General features: G+C 39.6%; 1 protein-coding gene across 1 annotated transcript in view; it reads right to left on the bottom strand.

Moving 5' to 3' along the window:
• The window catches only part of Abhd2 (abhydrolase domain containing 2, acylglycerol lipase), a 102011-nt gene that overhangs the window by 36134 nt on the left and 45031 nt on the right, over positions 1–20846 (bottom strand). Inside the window, exons 4-5 of the mRNA XM_076851374.2 lie at positions 7807–7982; positions 3294–3461 (exon numbers count right to left, since the gene is read on the bottom strand). Coding sequence (XP_076707489.1) covers positions 3294–3461; positions 7807–7982 — 344 coding nt within the window. The remainder of the gene's footprint in view (positions 1–3293; positions 3462–7806; positions 7983–20846) is intronic.

A 20846-nucleotide genomic window follows, 5' to 3' on the forward strand; every position in this document is an offset into this window, starting at 1 on the left:
GATATAACTCATTAGCCCAACTATACCACCAACTAGGCCCAGCAAGCTGTTTTTCTGCTGGGATTATCCTGCCCAGAGCCCTTGTTTATAAGCTCACCTTTGAGGACCCAGCTCAATGCCTTTCTTGGGAGACTCCTCCCACTGCAGCATGACTCTTCACTTCCAGAGTCAGCTGGCGTCCCCATGCCCACCAGCCCCTCTTCTAGGGCACTCATCACACTAGGCTACAATGGTTTACTGAGACTCAACTTCCCCTTCAGAATATGATTTAAAAAAAAAAAATCTGGTCAAAAACATTCACCAACATTAATAGACCTCCAAGTATTGAAATAAGAATAAACCCAACATTTAATAAATGGTTACTAAGTCAGTTTTTTAATCTCTCAACTACCTGCCAAGTACTCAGCAACCCACCTACTATTGTAGTTGAATCTGGAACTGAGGTTAAGCAAACTGCTCAAGGCCATGTGGCTAATTGAAAGCAGCGCTGCAGTAGCTGATCCAGGGCCTGTCTCTTGACTGGGGTCCTTCCTGAGAGAACACTCCACACAGAGCCTGTTCTTCTCTGCACCTTTTTCTAACCAGATCCCCTGACTTGGTAATGCATCCATGTGGCCTCCTCTAGCCACCACCCAGAGTACACGGGCTGTGGGGGGCCAATCCCCACAGAGCCAGCCATTCTACCAGCTCTGAGATGGTTCTGGAGGATGAGGTAGCAGGATTAGGCTCCTATCTTTTAACTCTTCTCTCTACAGGTTCCATGCCCTTGGCCAAATAGCTTAACTCTCTGTGTCTTAGTCTTTCAATCAGAAGTTCACTAATTCCTGGGTGAGGCTGAGGGGACGATATCTAGGTGAGACAAGCACAGGGCTGGCTCACATTAAGTGCCTTCACAGGCATTTCTTGTGCAGTTTGGCACAATTGTGCTCCTAAGTCTCTGCCTGCCCTGCAGCCAAGCCACACCTCTCATCCACTATTTGTTTAGATGGAGCTCTAAGTCCACGTACAGAACCTTACAATTATTTCTCACTATTTTCATTTGTATTAGATTTTGCTTATTTATGCCTTCTGGATCCAATTCTTTTTCTCACTCCCAACATGCCTGTGTTTTATCTGCAAATCTGTACAATTGTTTATGTCTTCAAGCCACTGACGAAACTGTTCAACAGAACAGAGCCTATACAATGGGTGTCTTCAGGTGTGGGAGTAAATGCAGAGGAGGAAACAGACTCAGAGTACCTAGCACCAGGCCTGGATGTACCCACTTCCCTGCCCTGCCCTTGCAGGAGAGTGACCTTATATGTTACCAAAGGCATCATGAACTGGAATGACCTTGCTAGAGGGCAATATATTGATATGTATGAATACACATAAAAAATGTTAACTCCATAATTTCACTGGAAACTTACTCCAAAGAAGTCACTAAAGAGTTAAACAGCTTCCACTTGCATCCTAAGGATCAGTGAAATCACTTCCTTGCACCAGAACCAGCTGTTTAGAACTTAAGAATAAGAGTATTTCATTAATTTTTTATAAGTCCATTATAAAAAATCCTGACTTGAAGCTTAATTGTAATGAGGATGTTCATATTTATATTTTGAAGTTGTACATTGAAGAGCTTTTTCTTGCAGATTTTGTCAATGCATATACCTTAGAAATAAAAACATTTGTCTTTTTATGCTATGTCATATTTCTTGAATGTTCTGCTCATTGTTTCTTACCATTTTCATTGTGTTGTCTACATTCTTTTCAATATAGTTATATTTGTCTTCATTGTCTGAGGTCCTGTCTTCCAAGTGGTCTAATCTATTGGTAATGCTCAATTGAACTTTTAATTTAGTTTATTCTTTCTTTCATTTCAAGGCTTTCTGTTTTTTTTTTTTTTAGAACCTCTATGTCCATATTGAAGTAATCTTTTGCTTTCTGTATTTGTTTATGTAGCTCTTTGTCAAAATGATCTTTTGCAGACTGTATTTGCTCCTTATATCATTCTTTAATTCACAGAACATTTTAAATATGCACATCCTGAACTCCTTCTCGGTCTATCTTCTGCTGTGCTGGCCATGGATTCTAATAATGTAGTATCTTGATTTGTTTGGGAGCAATTTCTTCCCTTGTCTTTTTATATTGCTTGTGTGTCTTCCCTTCTAGCACTGTGGATCCGAGGCATTACTGTTTTTACCCTATAGGCTTACAGTGCCCCTGTAGGGATCCAATACCTCTCCTTTGAGGTGAAGGACAATGTCATCAGATCCCAATATAAACAATATACCCCCTAAAAACAAATGTTTGCTAATAAGACGTTTACACTTGGTCACAATGTTAAAAAAAAAAAGTTAAAAAGAGCTTCATAGCACCATCATTTAAAATGCTAAAAAACTTTAAATGACCTCCATGTCCTAAAAGAGGAATGGTTAAATAAACTACAACAGAATAGTAATATCAATGTGGCTCTTAGAATAATTAAACATAATAACTATGCATCTTTTATGCTGGTGACTATAGAGTTACTTTAAAAAGTCACCGTAGGTACACATGCTATAACTACAACTCAATAAAAACTAAATACATATAGATACAGACAGAATGGGAGGAAGTAATAGAACATCATAGTTATTATGTAGTTGTTTCCCATTAAAACATATTAGTTTATTTAGTCATAAACATCCCAAATGCTTGTGCATATACAGATGCATAATTCTGTTTATCATTGTATACTTATTATGTGACGGGAGAACTAAATATTAATCAAGAATGAACAGTTCAGAAGCTAGAGCCTTAACAAATACAGGATTTCGAATAAAGTCAAGAAGGATTTGCCTAAATATGAGAACCAATTCTGGTCCTCGAAGAACTTGAAAATCCTGTAGGTTTCTAATGTGCCAGATTCCCTTCCTGACATTCACGTGTCTCATCACACACTTGCCTGAGAGTCAGGATGGCACAGTGGTGAGAGGCATAAGTTCTACTCCCAGATCTAGCTGGCTCTTAGCCCTGCTGTGACACTTATCAGCCTGTGTACCTAAGGCAAGGCCTTCCCCGTGAGCTTTGGTTTCTGCCTCTGTGAGCCAGGGGTGGTTGGCGTACCCACTTCCAAAACTGTGGTGAGGCATGGCATCATACACACACATCATGAGTTGCTGCTGTTATAAATGTATGCCCCACCATCTCTTGCAGATAGGCATAAATTCTACACAAGGCAGAAGCAAAAGCAACAGCACATTTGCAGAGAACAGAAAAGGGGGCCGTCACTTGTCCGAACTTGGACACTATTGGCCATACACCCTATTTACCGTAAGTGAACATGCGTGGTGAGGTCAATTCAATGTTGGGCAGGGCACCCAGGTGGTTCAACACTGCACACCGGTAGCCATTTTTCTGGGCATAGTCAACGAAGGTGCGGATGTACTGCTTCTCACTGTGATTGGCAATTCCAGGGCAGATGACCATGGTGACATCATCTATAGGGTGAAGAAAGAGATCCGGATGTATATAATGAATATGACAATGAATATAAACAACTACACTTCATTGGATTTGAAGACAGGAGAAAGAAATTTTTAAAAATTCTAATTTGTTATATATGACAGCAGAATGTATTACAATTCATATTACACATATAGAGCACAATTTTTCATATCTCTGGTTGTATATAAAGTATATTCCCACAATTCGTGTCTTCATTACATGTACTTAGGATAATGATGTTCATCTCATTCCACCATCTTTCCTATCCTCATGTCCCCTCCCTTCCCCTCCTACCCCTTTGCCCTATCTAGAGTTTGTCTAATCTTCCCATGCTTCCCCTCCCAACTGAGAATCAGCCTCCTTATATCAGAGAATACATTCGGCATTTGGTTTTTTGGGATTGGCTGACTTCACTTAGCATTATATTCTCCAACTCCATCCATTTACCTGCAAATGCCATGATTTTATTCTCCTTTCTTGCTGAGTAATATTCCATTGTGTATTTATAGGAGAAAGGAATTGAACATATATCTTTTCACTCAATTCTGTGAAAAACAGTATTTTTCCCTTCTAGCTGGAGCTATTTTGGTGATTCCCAAACTATTTATGATGAAGGGTCAATTTAAAAATTTTCCAATCTGTCAGTCAGATACAGGTACATTTGAAAAATACAATAGAAATTATTTATTAAAAATAAAATGAGGGCTGGAGTTGTGGCTCAGTGGTAAGGCACTTGCTTAGCATGTATGAGGCTCTGGGTTTGATTCTCGGTACCACATATAAATAAATGAATAAAATAAAGGTCCATCAACATCTAAAAAATATTTTAAAAAATAAATAAAATGAAAAATATATAAATCTAAAAAAAATTTTTTCTTAGTACTGGGGATTGAACCCAGAGGTTCTCTACCCCTGAGCTACACCCCAGTTCTTTTTATTGTTTACTTTGAGACATGGTCTTGCTAAATTGCCCAGGCTGGTCTCAAACTTGTGATCTTCCTGGCTTAGCCTACTGAATGGCTGTGATTACAGATGTGCATCATTGAACGGAGTTCAATTTTTTATTATTAGTTCAATAGACATAAAATTACTGTAAAAATTACTACACAAGTACCTGAACATTACTACTGTTCTGCATGAACAAATGAATAGGAAAATAAAAAGAAGTGTTCGCACAGACTCCTCTGACCCAGCAATTTTATTCTCAGGTATTTATCCTACAGATTAACCTGTACATATGAAACACAGTATATATTTAGTAGGTTTTTAAGGGCAAAAGACTGAATATAATCTAAATGTCCAGAAACAGGGGTCTGGTTGAAAAAATGATTGCATGTCCACGTGATGAAATACATGTGGCCTTTAAAAAAAATTTAGATGTCTTTATATAATCCCATATGGCAAACTCTCCTATATATATTAAGTAAAAAGAGCTAGATATAGAAAAGTTTATAATATGCTGCTATTTGTATGGAGGATAAAAGAATGTCTATGGTTATAAATGCATCCAGTAGCTCTGGAATCATACAAAAGAAACCTAACAGTGGGTACCAATGGGGAAGGGTGTGAAGGACAGTAGAAATGGGAAGAGAGACTTACACTTTCACTGTGTATCTTTAGTACATCTTAGATTTTCTATCACAAGCATGAATTATCTATTTGAAAATGTGAATATATATTTTTTTCATTAAATATGATAAGTTTTCCTTTAAATTAAGAGGAAAAACAATTGAAAACTTCTTAATGCTGGCAGGGAAATGTGAATTAATAAGCAATTTTATAATATACATAAAGAACCTTAAAATTTGGCGACTAGGAATGTAGCTCAGTGAGAGAGTGCTTGCCTCACATGTTCTAGGCCCTAGGTTTGGTCTCCAGTACCAAAAAAAGAAAAAAGAAAAGAAAAACCTTAATATTTTTATAAATATTGACCTAGTATTCCAATTATCAGAATCTTGCCTAAAATTTTATAACTAAGGATGCTCATCATAGAATTATTCATAATGACAAAACTGTAAACAAGCTAACTGCCCAATAATAGAAGAATGGTTAAACTATGGAATATGACCACAACACAGACTATTAAGAAATCATTAAAATTATGTGTTTGGGGGCTGGGATTGTGGCTCAGTGGTAGAGCACTTGTCTCACACGCATGAGGCACTGGGTTGGATCCTTAGCACCACATAAAAATGAATAAATAAAATAAAGATATTTTGTCCATCTACAAATAAAAATGTTAAAAAACTACATGTTTGAAGACTTTCAGACTTTTTTTAAAATATTTTTTTAGTTGTAGATAGACACAATACCTTTATTTATTTTTCTTTATTTGGCGCTGAGGATTGAACCCAGTGCCTCACTGGTGATAGGTGAGTGCTTCTACCACTGAGCCACAACCCCAGGCTAACTTTCAGACTTTTAATGACATGAAATGAAAGTATTTATAATACAATGTATACTAATTCAGATTTTAGAAAAATAATGGAATAAAACTGGAAGGAAATAGATCAAGATGTTAAAAAAAGTATGTTGGATGGTGATTCTTTTAAAACTTCTCTGTATTATCAATTTTCTAAAATGAGCACTTATTTCTTTTATAGTCATAAAAAATAATGCAAGGGAAAAGAGAAGTTTTACTTGGAACATTTCTTGGGCACAGATATTGCCTTCCCCAGAATATCCTTCATGAACGGGGTGACAGAGAGGCACAGATATATACCACTAAAAAATCAGAGTTTTGCCCTTTTCAGCTCCCTACCTCAGTCCTGTAGAATGATTAAGCTAAATTTAAAAAATGGTAGAGGAAGTAAAGCACTAAAAACAAGAGAATTGAGTATGGTGGACAAATAAATATTTGAAAGATCAGCTACAAGATTTATAAACACAATGTGAATTCCTATCCCATTCATTTATCCATTCTTTCCATGACTGTTTATTGGGCTCTGGGGATTCCTGCATTCCAGCAGACAGATAATGAGCAAGTACACAGATTACTTTAGAGACCATCAGGTTCCATGAAAAACCAAAGCAGCGAGGCATGAGGAATCTACTAGGGAGGAAATGTTTGATAGAGTTTGATAGACTCTGAGGAAGTGACATTTGAGTTGAGATCTGAATGACAAGGCAGTCAAGTGAAGGGTCTGGGATGTGCATTTCAGGGAGCAGGAACAAAAATTAAACCTTTATTATCAGCTAATCAGCAGTTCTAGTTACTTTAAATAAATGAGTTATAATACATTTACTGGAATTTTCCCCCCACTGCTGGGGCTTGAACCCAGGGCCTTGTGTATGCTAGGCAAGCACTAGATCATAGAGCTACATCCTCATCCCTTTGTATTTTGTTTTTGTTATCATCATTTTATTTGTTTATGATACTAGAATTGAAGCCAGGACCTTATTCTTGCTAGGCACGCATTCTACTACTGGGCCCCTTTTTCATTTTGTTTTGAGACAGAGTCTCACTCAATTGCCCGGCTGGCCTTGAACTTGTGATCTTACTGCCTCAGCTTCTAGAGTAGCTGGAATTACAGGCATGCTATTTACCCATAAATAATTACCACACTCCTATAAAAAAAAGGAGGTGCCTTTGAATATGTAAAAGACACATTTTCTTCTGATAGAAATGGCATTCAGAAGAATGCTGGCATCTAACTCCACTTTTTCAAAAGCCCTCATTATGAATTGTTTTATAACAGGTATTTATTGCATAGATTGAATAGAATAATGCCCAATTCCAGCAGCAATGGAAAATGGAGTTGTTTCTCAGAAATAGATGTCCCTGACCCATGCACAACGACTATGACTTGAATGTGTCTTTTTGTTCAAGGAAACCTATGCATAGGGTATCCGATGGCTTTTATATACTGTTATTCAACAAACAAAACCAGCCTATACTGCTTTTCCAAGCTTCAGTTTCCCCAGTAGTAAAGTGAGAATAAAAAAGCACTAATCTTGCAGGGCTGTGAGGAGGAGTAAATGAGATAACCTCATATATAAAGCACTTAGAATAATTGGGCCTCTGTTGCAATGTTGACTCAGCCCTGGTCCTGGCTGGGGATGCTGGGGCCCAGGCTCTCCCCAATCCTTTTAGACTACACTTCTGTATTTCACAAGAGAATTATACAACTGTTTTCTACAATGCTTTCTCTGCAGGGCTATTGGGACTGGAGCAAATTCTCATAGGACACTACTAAGTGATGACTCTCAGCAGACTTACAGTCCCCAAATGTAGTGGGACAGTGGGTGGCACAAGCTGTGTGCTCTTCACTGTGTTCCCCACTGACTAGTGTTCCTTCTCTGAGAGATGGCCCAATTTTATGACCTAAACTTGCTCACCTCCAACACAGTGCTCAGCCAAGGGCTCAAAGAGGTCAAATGTAGAAGTGGCTCCATCAGACATGGTGATAAACTTCCGGTGCCCATAAGGGTGTGGTGATCTCACCCTTCCCATCTTCCCATACAAGGCTGTCTGGATGTGTCCACTTTTCCCCCAGATCAGTGGCGGAATGTATCTGAAAAAGAGAAGAGAGGTCAATTTTCTCTACATTCCTTGAACAAACTTTCAAACTATTTAAATTTTTTCTTGACACATTCTGTACCCTAAGCAAAAAGCAAGAGATTTTTTTATTACCTTACGTCCTTGCCATGATTTACCCACTTCCCCCATTTATTAATGCATCCTGCATCATCAGAGTAGTTTTAGATTTCAACCAGGGTATGCTTATATAGAGAGGATTTCAAATTTAGAGTATTAAATAATCCATCATGGGTTATTTCCATAATATAGAATAAAAGGAAAGAAATTTTGAACACATTCTAACTTGACAGGGTTAGCCTCCTTAGTATTGAATGAGCTAACGAATATAACACAGGTAGCACGGTGCATATGCCCACTAAAATGCTCACTTCTTTCCCTTCCCTTAGCAAGACAGGTCACAGTTACAGTGATTGCTCCATTAACCAAACCTGCTGCTCTCAGCCACACTGGGAAGGGCTGCAAACTCTTCTAAGAGTCCATAGTGCCTTGGGATATGTTGGGCAGGGGAAGCATGACTATGTAACCCAGAGAATGTGCTTGAAGGGCACAGCCGTGTAAACATTTGTTGGATTAATGAAGGATAAAGGCTTGTTGGCCTAAGCAAGGTATGATGCCTCCCTTGCAAATATCCTTTGTGAAAACACCAAGGGACTCTGAGCTTTGGTAAGAAATGCGAAGATCACACACCAGCTAATTACTGGGAAAAGGTGTTTCAAGTACAATTAAGAAATAATGATGATCACGACCACAGTATAAGGTGATTCCCATTTACTGAAACTGCAATTCGTTTCTTTTTTGTGGTTTTTCACCTAAGCCTGATAGTTGGCCAGGATGTGTCCTACATAAACTAGAGTCCTTATAATATAAGACAACATCAATCTTTCATCTCTGTATTATGTCACAGAGGTGTTTTATTAATAATTCACCCTATTTGCCAATTCATGCCTGTCATTTCTCACAGAACCAGATGACCCCAGATGCACTTCTTTGATTTACTCTTTTTGTATATGTGTAATTAATTAAATGTGCATTAAGTTAAGGGAAGTGAACTATCATCTTAAGCCAGTTCTCAGACAGCTTCCTCTCTGGGGATGGGGAGAAGAGGAAGAGTATTTTAAGAACCAAAAGGACATGAAGCCACTTGCCAGTATAACACCACAGGTGCAAGCCATGGCATTTGGAAAGCAGACGAAGGCATTTATAAGAGTTGAGTGGATTATGACAGGAACAAAAAGCCAGCTTTATAAAAATTATGTCAAATTAGACAATTGGATACTATATAAGATTTAGCTGTATAATACACAAAGGGTCTCAGACTACCAAGTTGGACATATACTGTACATAGAGAGAGAGGAATGACCCAAGAAATCAAACTCCTGATTACTCTAAGAGGAAAATCAGAAGATTATTTTTTGCTTATAATATTAATTAGATCTATAAATATGCTAAAGTTAAAAATATCAGAAGAATGGGTAAATTTCCCGTGTCTATCTTCTGATCTTGTTTAGAATACAATATAACTTAGAAAATATGACAAAAGAATGCAACAAAATTTCATTTTGGCTGTTCACAGATGTCACATGTAATGATGTGTTAACCCTGATACCGTGTTCATAGTTCAAGATCATGTCACTCTGAATCTTGTCAATAACCCCCCACGTGGCCTCCTGGCCTTTACTCTTCCTCCTGCCTGCTCCATCCTCCACACTGCCAATGGAGGGATAACCTCAATGCACAAATCTGATCAGAGCCCTCCAATGTATGGGTCCTAGCCCAGCCGGGGAGGCTGGCCACTTGTGGTGCTCATTTTATTTTCTGCATAACTCCAGTAAACCTTAACCATGGGCCTAATACCACCCCACATGGGCATGCCTCTACCCAAGGTGCCCATGCTCTGCTTTACACTCAAGTTCCTGCTGGCCAGCAATTGTCTTTCAGGACTCACTCCCAATCAGGTTGCCGGGGGAGTTGCCCCTTCTTTGTGCATAGTTCTGTCCTAGCACCCAGGTGGCCTGGTTAATTTGGAAGCTTTTTTTTAAGTACACCACTCCTGCCATTCATTCATCTTTGGATCTATCCCTTGGGCACTTGAGGCACATTAAGCATTCAGGGGGAACTTGCTGAAATGATCAGAATACAGACCCACTTAGTAAATCTAAAAGGAGAAATAAGTCTTTAAAATATACAAAAATATATTTTAACATAATACACACCATGATAACATAAGTTTGGCTATCGCATGATCTGCATTTGGCTAATGTCTTCTTTCCAGCCCATTCTTAGATGGGGGTAGGATAAAATCCTCACAGGGTGTGTGTGTATGTGTGTGTGTGTGTGTGTGTGTGTGTGTGTGTATGTGTTTAGGAAACAACTGCCTCAAAATCACTTGGGACTTTCTCTGTGCAATGCAAGGTCAATTGTGCACAGCAAGTATCACAATCTTTAATTTGATGACAAGACCACCTACTGATGAAACACTGTTTTTAATTAACCTCACAGTAATACAACAGCAAGATTTACAAAGCTGAGATTTTGGAATGCATTTACTACAGTGGGGTTTTACTGTATGTTTTTGTGTTTACGTAACTTCTCCACAAACCACAAGGAAAAAATCTAAAAACAAAAAATAACAAAATAGGTGCCTAGTTACATGGTCTAAGTCAAGGGAGGAAATATGGCCCCAAACAATAAAATATTTTGAAATTTATATAAACATACAAACTCTGAAGAGATGCTGCTACATGAAAGAGTATGTTTTATTCTAACTACCTATATGGTAGTCTGTCTGAAAATATAGCTGTCAATCATTTTACTTATTCCTGTCTCCACAAGTCATTCTCTGTTCTTTCCTTCAGGAACTAGATTCATGTCCTGTGAATCTAGGGTGGCCTATGACTAGATGGGTTAACAGAATGTGGTGGAAGGACTGCTGAGCAGATCTGGGTCCAACCCTTAAGAGACCTGGCAGGTTTTACTCTTTCCTTCTTGGAAGCCTATCCAGTGTGAGAGATCAGACAGAGGCAACCCAGGGGAATGAGAAATGAAACTGAGAGCTATGTGCATTATAAATTTTATAGATACTGCCAAATGGCCTTCCAAAACAGATGGATCAAATGGATCAATGTACATTCCCACACACAGTGCAAGACAATAATGTTCCTGTCTTCCTCACCCTCATCAATAATTTGCATTATGGATATCTTATATTCTGGCCACTTTAATTAATAAAAATGGACATCTCATTTCAACTTGTGTTTCTTAAGGTTGATCCAATATATAGCTAAAAAAAAAAGTTTCTTGCTTGAATTTGCATTTCTCTGATTGATTCACTAGTCACTTACGTTTGTCTTCTATGAATGGTCTATTTATATTGCTTGTCCATTTTTTTCTATTATATTTTAACCTTTTTTCCTATTAATTTCTAAGTATTATTTTTATTGCCTCTACATTAAGCCGTTATCTATTATATGGTGCAAATGTTCTCTCATAGTCTACTGTATATTTTAACTTTATTTTTACCTTCCATAATATTCATATTTTGTGATTAACTTTGGTAGTTCATTCAAACCTTTGTATTTTGTATGTTTTAAAAAGTGCCATTCTAATACCCAATTATAAATATATTCTCCATTGTTCCTTTCTGTTGTTCCTACAGTTTTAAAAAAAGGGATTAACCTTAAGTCCATTTATTTCTGTAAATGATGTAAAGGAAAGATCTAACTCACTTTTTCCTAATAGATGAATCAATTGTTCTTGCACAATAAATGGCCCATCCATTCCTTACATATTTCAACCATCATCTTTAATGCATACCAAGTTCCTAATTAATTATTTATATTTGTTTCTATACTATGTATTCTGGTTCATCTGTCCATTTTTCTATTCATGTGCCACTATGACTGCTTTATAGAATCAGATGGGATATTTTGAGAGTTGATAGTGCAGCTGACTTGAGTATTCTTTTTCAAAATTTTCTTGGCAGACTGTTTTCCAGATGAATTACAAGACTAGCTTGATCAGTTACATGAAAATTTTGAAATTTTTGATTGGAAATGTACCAAACATATATTACCTTGGGGATAATTGACATCTTTAAAACACTGGCTTGTTCCCATCTAAGAACAGGGCACATCTCTCCCTTAGGTCCTATAGTAAAACTTTTTTTTTTTTCCTTTGTGTTAGAGTACTCAGTTTGACTACACTAATTTGTAGGTATTTCTATAGGCTGTTCTGAAGAGTTGAAGCATCTGGGCACATTCTGTTCCTAACTTCCTGAAAGCAGGAATTCTGCCTTCTAATTCTTTACTAATCCACATGCTATTTTGTCCAGTGCTATGCGTGACTTGTGGTTAATAAAGGCTTATTACCAAGAAATGAGCTAGACCCTGACGAAATTTAGAGGCCAGACTGTCCTTATCTTCTGAACCTATTTATAATCAACATCTGGCTTTATTAACAAAACTACCCAGTGGGAAAGACCACAAGGGAAAAATCTGAACCTCCTTCCCATCCATGTCCTCTTCCCCCACACACAGCCTTTGGGCAGATGGAGCAAGAGCAGATGGTTGCTGGTCTCTTAAAGAGTTGAAAAAATAAAGGTGACTAATGCTCATTTTTGCCCTAAATCAGTGGATAACCAATTCTTGTGGTACCTGGGTCCTGTGGTTATAGATTAAACTACTTTACAGTTGGCTGGCATAGCCAGACTTAACTGTTATTCCCTTTGATTATCTCATACTTATCAAGTTAGCACAGGACTTAACATACAGTGAGTATTTAGGATATATTACCTGAGCTTGAGTCCCCATCAAACCAAATGCCCATCTCCAGCTTCTCTAACAGATAAGACGCTTCAATTAAAGCAACAAAACCCAACTCTGATGAATTTAAAAAAGGAAAATAAAGAGGGATGCTGGGCTGCTTATCAAATGAACAAGAGGCTGCAGAGACAGGTATGAAGAGCAGGCAAGATCCCAGAAAGAAATTGGGGGTCACTCCAGGGATGTGCTCTTTGCACTGTAAGGAGCAGCATCCCCCAACTCCACTTGAGAGTCAGTGAGTATCCCATGAGTGGGACATCTGGAAAAAGGAATGTCTTCATTTTCAGAGAGGGTAGGCGGAGCACCTTAATTTATTAGCTGCATACAGAGGGAGAGAAGAATGTCCCCAAAGAAATTTGTATGTCCTTCAAAAGGAAGAAGGAATGCTAGGCAACCAGAAAGGGACAGATGTCTCCTATAAGTTTTTGAGCTGACTTGTCTTTGGTTTAAGAGGCTTCTTTAGAGTCCCTGATGCCCACATAGCCCCCATCAAGCTACTTTATTCCCATCTAGTTTTTCCAAAGTCTCTTTCTTGCAGTGCTTGTCCCCAACCCTGGTCCCAACCCTCAGCATTTCACATATTTCTCAAATGTATTTATCTGACTATAAGCATGTGCTTCACCTGTAATAATATAGATCAGAAATAGGCAACCTGATTGCTCAAGTGTTTTTTTTTTTTACATGTACCCATCTTTCTTGAAAGCAAATCTACCCACACAAGTTAAGTGTGCTTCCTTTAAAAGAAACATTCAGGAAAGCAGAGGCTTATTTTCTTTTCAGAACTGGGAGTTGAATTCTACTACTGAGCTACATGCTCAGTTTTTTTATAAAAACTTTTTATTTTGACACAGAGTCTTCTTAAGTCACCGAGGCTCGCCTCAAATTTGGGATCCTCCTGCCTTAGCCTCCCGAGTGGTTGGGAATGACAGGTATGTACCACTGTGCCTGGCTGGTCAGGAAAGTAGAATTTTTTAAAAAATACCTTTTTAGTTGTTGATAGACCTTTATTTATTTATATGTGGTGCTGAGAATCGAACCCAGCACTTCACATGTGCCAGGCAAGTGCACTACTGCTGAGCCCCAGCCCCAGCCCAGGAAAGTAGAATTTTTTAAGACTCCTAGTCGATGATCTTTACTGGTCTTAAAGTAGCACATTGTGAACCCACACCTTGGGCCCTTCCACTTTTTTGAGGTAAAACTCATATCACATGGAATTAACCATTTTAAAGTATGCAATTTAGTGGTATTTAATACAATCACAATATTGGGCGACCATCAAGTTCCAGAATGTTTTATCACTCCAAAGGAAATTCCATATGCAACCTGCTTTCTGTCTCTATAAATTGACATATTGCACATATTTTATATGAATGAATTCATACAATCTGTGGCCTCCTCTCTTGTGCTTTTTCACTTAGCATGATGTTTTTGAGGTTCACGCATGCTGTAACATGTCATCGGTATTCATTCCTTGTTGTGGCTAAAGATTTCATTGTATAGATATACCACATTTTGTTTATCCACTTGTCATTTGATAGACCTTGGGTGGTTTCCACCATTTGGCTATTAGAAGAGTGATGCTATGAATTTTGAGTACAACCTTGTGCTGGGAAATCATTTTCTGTTCTCCTGGGTATGTACCTAGAAGTGAAATGTCTGCGTTGTACAGTAATTCTATAATTAACTTTTTGAGAAACCTCAAAACTTTTCCATAGCAGCTGCACCATTTTATATTCCCATTAGCAACATACAAGGGCCCAAATTTCCCCACATCCTCATCAACACTTATAATTTTCTATTAAAAGAAAATTATCATAAACCAGGTGTGGTGGGGTAGCTCATGCCTGTGAGGCTGAAGCAGGAGAATCACAAGTTCCAGGTCAATCTGGACAACTTAGTAAGAACTGTTTCAAAATTAAAAAAAATAAAAAGGGTTGAGGATATAGCTCAATGGGAGAGCACCACTGGGTTCAATCCCCAGTACTGGGAAGGAAAAAACAAAACAAAACAAAACTGTAGCCATCCTAATTTGAATAAAGTGATATCTCATTGTGGTTTTGATTTATATTTTCTTTATGACTAATGTTGTTTAGAATCCCTATCATTTTTGACTCTGGGTCATTTCCTTCCACTCTATTTTCATCTCTCTCTCTAAAATCAATTACAATTTAAAAAACAAATTAGTGGAGGCACATGTCTATAATCTCAACAGGTGAGGAGGCTGAGGTGGAGGATCATGAGTTCAAAGCCAGCCTCAGCAACTTAGTGAAACCCTATCTCAAAATAAAATAGAAAAAAAAAAAAAAGAGGGCTGGGGATGTGGCTCAGTGGTTAAGTAGCCCTAGATTCAATCCCCGTACCCCTCCTCCCAAAAAGACTGATTAGTTTGTTAAATAAATATACTATTCGTCTCCTGTTCATCTCACAATTGCTATCACCGGAAAAGAAATCAACTCTTTCTCTCTCTCTCTCTCTCTCACACACACACAAACACACACACACACACACACACACACACACACAAAAAAAAGTTAAAACTGTGTAGCTTCTAAAAGTTGGCAAAAGAATCTAGTTTTCATAAAAACATTTATACCTTATACAATTTACCTGAAAGAACTGGACTTGCTGAAACTAAAACAGGAGAACTTAGCATAATGAAGCCATGTCACAATACATGTAACGGATAAAAAAGTGATCACTAACTCCCAAGACTGGTAGTACAATTTAAATGGAAAACCACCCTGATGAAGAAAAAATTTCATTGTATTATATTAGAAAATTCATCACAAAATCAAACAGGTTTAGTAGAATTTGTTTCAGGAAATACTTTCTCAAAGAAAACTCAGTTTAGTATAGTGGTATGTGCCAACAGTCCTAACTACATGGGAGGCAGAGGGAGAAGGATCACTTGAGCCCAGAAGTTGAGGCCAGCCTAGTCAACAAAGTGAAATCCTATCTATTAAAAGAAAATAAATAAGCTGGGTGTAGTGGCACATGCCTACAATCCTGGCTACTTAGGAGGCTGAGGTAGGAGGATTGTAAATTGGAGGCCAGCCTGGGCAACTTAGTAAGACCCTTTCTCAAAATAAACTAATAAATAAATACAAATAAAAAATTATTTAATGTTAATGTAACTCTGATGAAAATATTTATATTCAAAATGTCTGTGGGTTATCCCCTCCTGAGCATGTTCTCAATAGGAGTGCAGGTGGCTAGACTTCAACTCATTTTCCCTTCCTGCATGTTCCTCCTTACTTGACCAACCTAAGACCAGAGACTTACAAAAAAGATGACATGAGCTAAGAGGTAACTGGGTGCTGGAAAAGATCCCAGATGCAGCGTCTGCTGCAGGGCTGAGGAAAGGGAGGCTGGACAGGCTGCTTGGGGAGGAGCTCTGTGGCTGTCCATTGAGAGTCTTCTTCTCCTCCATGGCAAGGAAAGAATAAGGCTCATGATTTTGCAGAGGAAAAAAAGAATGGGAAGAAATAGTTACCATGCTCTAATTATCTGCAAGAATAAGATTCATGCTGGACAAAAGCCACTGGAATCTCAGTATAGCAAAGAAATAGAGTTACCTAGGCTGGAGCCCGAGACCTCTCCTTAATGACTTAAGATACACTGGGTATCTTCCCCCAACAAAGGGAGTCCTTTAGCTAAGGGAGACTGTCACTGTGAATTTATGTATCTTTTTCTTTGAACAGGAAGCATGATGAATAAAACTACTTTTTTAGTCATCTGTAGCACTTCACAGTTTTTTAAAGTCATGGTCTCATTTACCTTTGATGTCAATTTTGTAAAACGGGCTGATGTTGTTAATCCTGTTTACCGTGGGGACCTAGATGCCAGAGAGTGAAGGGCTTTGTTGAAGTCACAATGCTGATCAACAATGGACTGAAGACTTCAACTAAGGCCTTGACCACTGTGTCCAGGGTTTAATTGATGATAAAACTGACATGAAGAGGACAAAGAGATGCTTTCATTCTAGAGATTCCACTAGTCATCCTTGAAAAATATTAGTTATCTAGAACCAATGCAAATGGCGCTGACCCTAAGTAGCCAACAGCCAGCCCAATTTAGTAGCCAAAGGCCAGCCACTAGATGTGCATATTCTGGTGTTGGCTTTTTGGGGGGATTACTAAGGATTGAATCCAGGGGTGCTCTACCACTGAGCTACATCCCCAGCCCCCCTTTTTTTTTCTTATTTTTTGAGACATGGTCTTGCTAAGTTGCTGAGGCTGGCCTCAAACTTGCAATTCTCCTTCCCCAGCCTCTGAGTTGTTGGGATGATAAGTGTGCACTATGGTCTACCCAGCTAGTGCTGGCCATCTCCAAATGTGATCTCCTTTTCAGCAACATAGTGAGCCCTGGTAGTTGTTCCTGATAAACATCTGCTTATTGAGGACCTGGTGAATAAGGGCATCAAACCAGAAGCCGATGATGAACAGGAGAAAGAGCAAATACTCAGACCAAGTTCTGGGGACTCAGCAAGTTTGTGGCAAAGGAGAATCACTCAGAAATAACTCCTTTCTCCCATTTTAACTTTGTTCTCATCTCCGTCATTCTATTTTTTTTTTTTTTTTTAGTATTTATTTTTGAGTTGTAGTTGGACACAATACCTTTACTTTATTTACTTACTTACTTATTTTTATGTGGTGCTGAGGATCAAACCCAGGGTCTCGCACGTGCAAGACGAGTGTTCTGCCTCTGAGCCACAATACCAGCCCTCTGTCATTCTATTTTTAAGGTGGGGGTCATGTCTCACCTGCAGCTTGATTCTCAAGTTAAAAGGTGAAACTATCAACTATTTTATCAAGTAACACCCTGATCATCCCACAGAAAGGAACATACTGTCTCTCTTCAGCATGGCCCAGGCAGATGGCTGGCATGTAGCTAAACACAGATGGTTTTGGTGGCTTTGAGGTTGGGGCCAGGTTGAGAAACAAAACAAAAAAAAAGAAACACAAAACCCCTCTTCAAATGCAAGGATGCAAGGGTGTAACAAGATGATCCTGCCAGTAGGAGAGGCACACTGCTCACTGGCAGTGGGAACTTAGGCTCCTCTGAGTAGAGAAGCTTGTAGAAAAGCCAGCATGAGTGAAGCTGTGTGTGTCCCTCTCTCTCTCTTTTTTTTTTTCAGTACTGGGAATTGAATACAGGGGCACTTCCACTGAGCCACATTGGAAGCCACATTTTATATTTTATTTAGGAGACAGAGTCTCACTGAGTTACTTAAGGTTTCACTAAGTTGCTGAGACTGGCTTTGAACTCGTGATCCTCTTGCCTCAGCCTTTCCAACTACTGGGATCTCTCTTGACAGAGTTGAATTCGCATATATTAAATGTGCATAAAATGCAACTCCACAGTATGTTAGAAAGCATATCAAGATAATCATTAAATATTGCAATGATAACAAGAAATAAGGAATTAATCTTTAATTTATCTCCTGCATAAGTTCAAAGGCATTGGGTAGGAAAAAGAACTCTCAACATAGAGAACTGTCAGCCATCCACAGCCCTGGTACTCATTCTTGTTATAGGGATTTTTTTCTTTGCAGTACTAGATATGGAACCCAGGGTCTTGTGCATGCTGGGCATATGCTCTGCCACTGAGCTGTAGCTCCAGCCCAGCCTGGAACTCTTTTTTGAGGCTTATTAAAAGGTCAACTAGCGTAGCTCAGTGGTAGAGCACTTGCCTAGCACACGTGAGGCATTGTGTTCAATCCCTGGCACCACATACAAATAAACAAATAAAGGTATTGTAAAAATAAATAAATTAATTAATTAAAAAGGCCATCTAGCAAAACAGGTGACCATCTTCTTAAGTCTGACTCTAAAATGTCAGCACTGTAGCTCTTTTGGCAGGGCCTGGGGAGAAGCATTTGTGACTCTAACACATCCCTGGAAGCCTCCTCACTGCACAGACCCTGACTGTTCCTAATGAGGCTGCTCAACTCTATCAACAGCTCTGCCCCTTTGCACTCTGCCCTACAAGACCCAAAATGCAACTGAGGCAAAAAGCAGTGGGAGGGCTTCCCCACTGTCCCAGGGAGGCCACCCTAAAAGAAACATCTCCCTCCATCAGATCCACAGAGCCTCGCCACATGGCTGCTCCTAGCAGCCTCACTCTCAAGTGCTGCTGATGTCCTCTGTTGGCCAAGATACCCACAGGGTTCAAGTCAGGCTGGCTGGGACTATCAAGGGACACGTGCTTAGGATGTCTCCTTGGTTTCCAAAGAATGCCCATCTCAACAGGCCCTCCACTCTGCTCAAAGCACACATTTGGGTAAAGAAAAACAAATTTCCCATCATAGGAAAAATATTTGTTCACTGAGGAGGTGACCTTTACTCTGACCAAGAGATTTGTTTTAAGAATGACATGTGGACCATAAATGCCTAACTCGAGGTACACTGTCAGTTCCTGGGAACAAACCAAAGACTGTATCAGGGCCGAGCCTACTTCCCCTAGATTCTTTGGGCTTTTAAATATTGATTCAATAAAACTTGACAGATATGGGTGCTATGAGGCGGACAGAGCATACAGCAAGTGACAGTGCCTGCCCTTTCAGGGTCTGTTATCTCGAGCAGGGATCATGTTGAACACCTAGAGGGCTACTGTCACAGAGAGGAGGGGAGAGCAATGGGTAGAGAGGCAGAATGGAATGACATTACAGGATGCAACCACATGGCAGAGAAGAATCAGTTGAACTCGGTTCAAGAGGGGGAGCCTAGGGTTCCCAGGGAGCAGGAACACTTCTGAGCGTTCAGTCAGGGTGGGCTAGTCATGTCTCTCACTCAATCTTCACAACAACTCTGGGTAACTGCATATCACCCTCATTTTACAGCTAAGAAAAACAGACCTGGACTTGCTCGGTACTGCACCGCCAGGTTAGAGGACACGCCTCCAGCTCACTGCAAAGCTCTTCTTCCCAGCCACACTCACAGAGTTCTCACCAGCTCCCCCAAAATAACACTTCAACGTCCCTGTGCCTGGTTTTTCCTGTCTCATCAACTTGAAAAATGTTCTATGAAATCATGTTTCTCCAAATCGATAACTGAATGTGTGGAAACTTCTCTATGGCGTTCTTTACATGCATTCAACAGACAGCCATTTCTTTAGTTTTACATGTTTTTCATAACTGTAAATGCCTTCTGCATGTTAGTGGAGTTTTTTCCGGCAGAGACATCTGGAGGGTAATTATTTGAAGATTCACATTCGGTTATTTCTGAGATGAGGCCAGAATGATAATATGATCATAGTGGGTCTCTCCCCAGAGATAATGAGACTCAGGTGGGGGGTGGAGGGAATGATAGTGAAAATGAGAAGCGAAATGCTTCTAGAAAAGTGACAGGTGTCTGATTTGGGGAAGCATTTTTGTCCTGCTTTAATAAATGAGAATAAACTTAGCAGGCCCAGCATCGTTGGTGGGGAACTCTGGGAGCAAGCTTTGTTCTAGGGGTTGAAACGCTGGTCTCTGGGCCTTCCTCTGTGATGTGTCGTGTTTGTGCACGCATGCACACATGTGCACAACAGATGTATGGACACACAGGAGAGGCAAGGAAGCTGGGAAGGGGAGAACCCTTTGGTGTTTACAGGAACCTTCTGTAGATATGAACCCTGGATCCTGAACTGCCAGAGCTTCCCCTGCATAGGCTGGGACCCAGGCCTCCTGCTGCTCCTGCTGGGTTTCTCTTTCCAATTCCCTTCCCGGCCTCTCTCCTGCACCCAGCTTGGCTGACCTGAAGCCAGGTCAATAGCAGATCTCTAGATAGCCCACCCACTGGGCTGCACCCTGTTCCACTAGGACTCAGCTGCCCAGAAGTTGCGCATTTTCAGGAGGCTGGCTGTGGAGCAGATCCTGCACACACATCATACCAGTTCTGCAGGAGTCAAGGGTGAGGCTGGGAAAGACTTCATCAGGAGCCTCAGGAACAAACATCCGGGCCTTTTATCTCATATTCAGCTTTCCAAATAGCCATTAATAGGCACATCAGAAATATGCTTTGAACACATTTCCCCTC

This window comes from Callospermophilus lateralis, chromosome 3 (genome assembly GCF_048772815.1).
Source record: "Callospermophilus lateralis isolate mCalLat2 chromosome 3, mCalLat2.hap1, whole genome shotgun sequence".
Lineage (NCBI taxonomy): Eukaryota > Metazoa > Chordata > Mammalia > Rodentia > Sciuridae > Callospermophilus > Callospermophilus lateralis.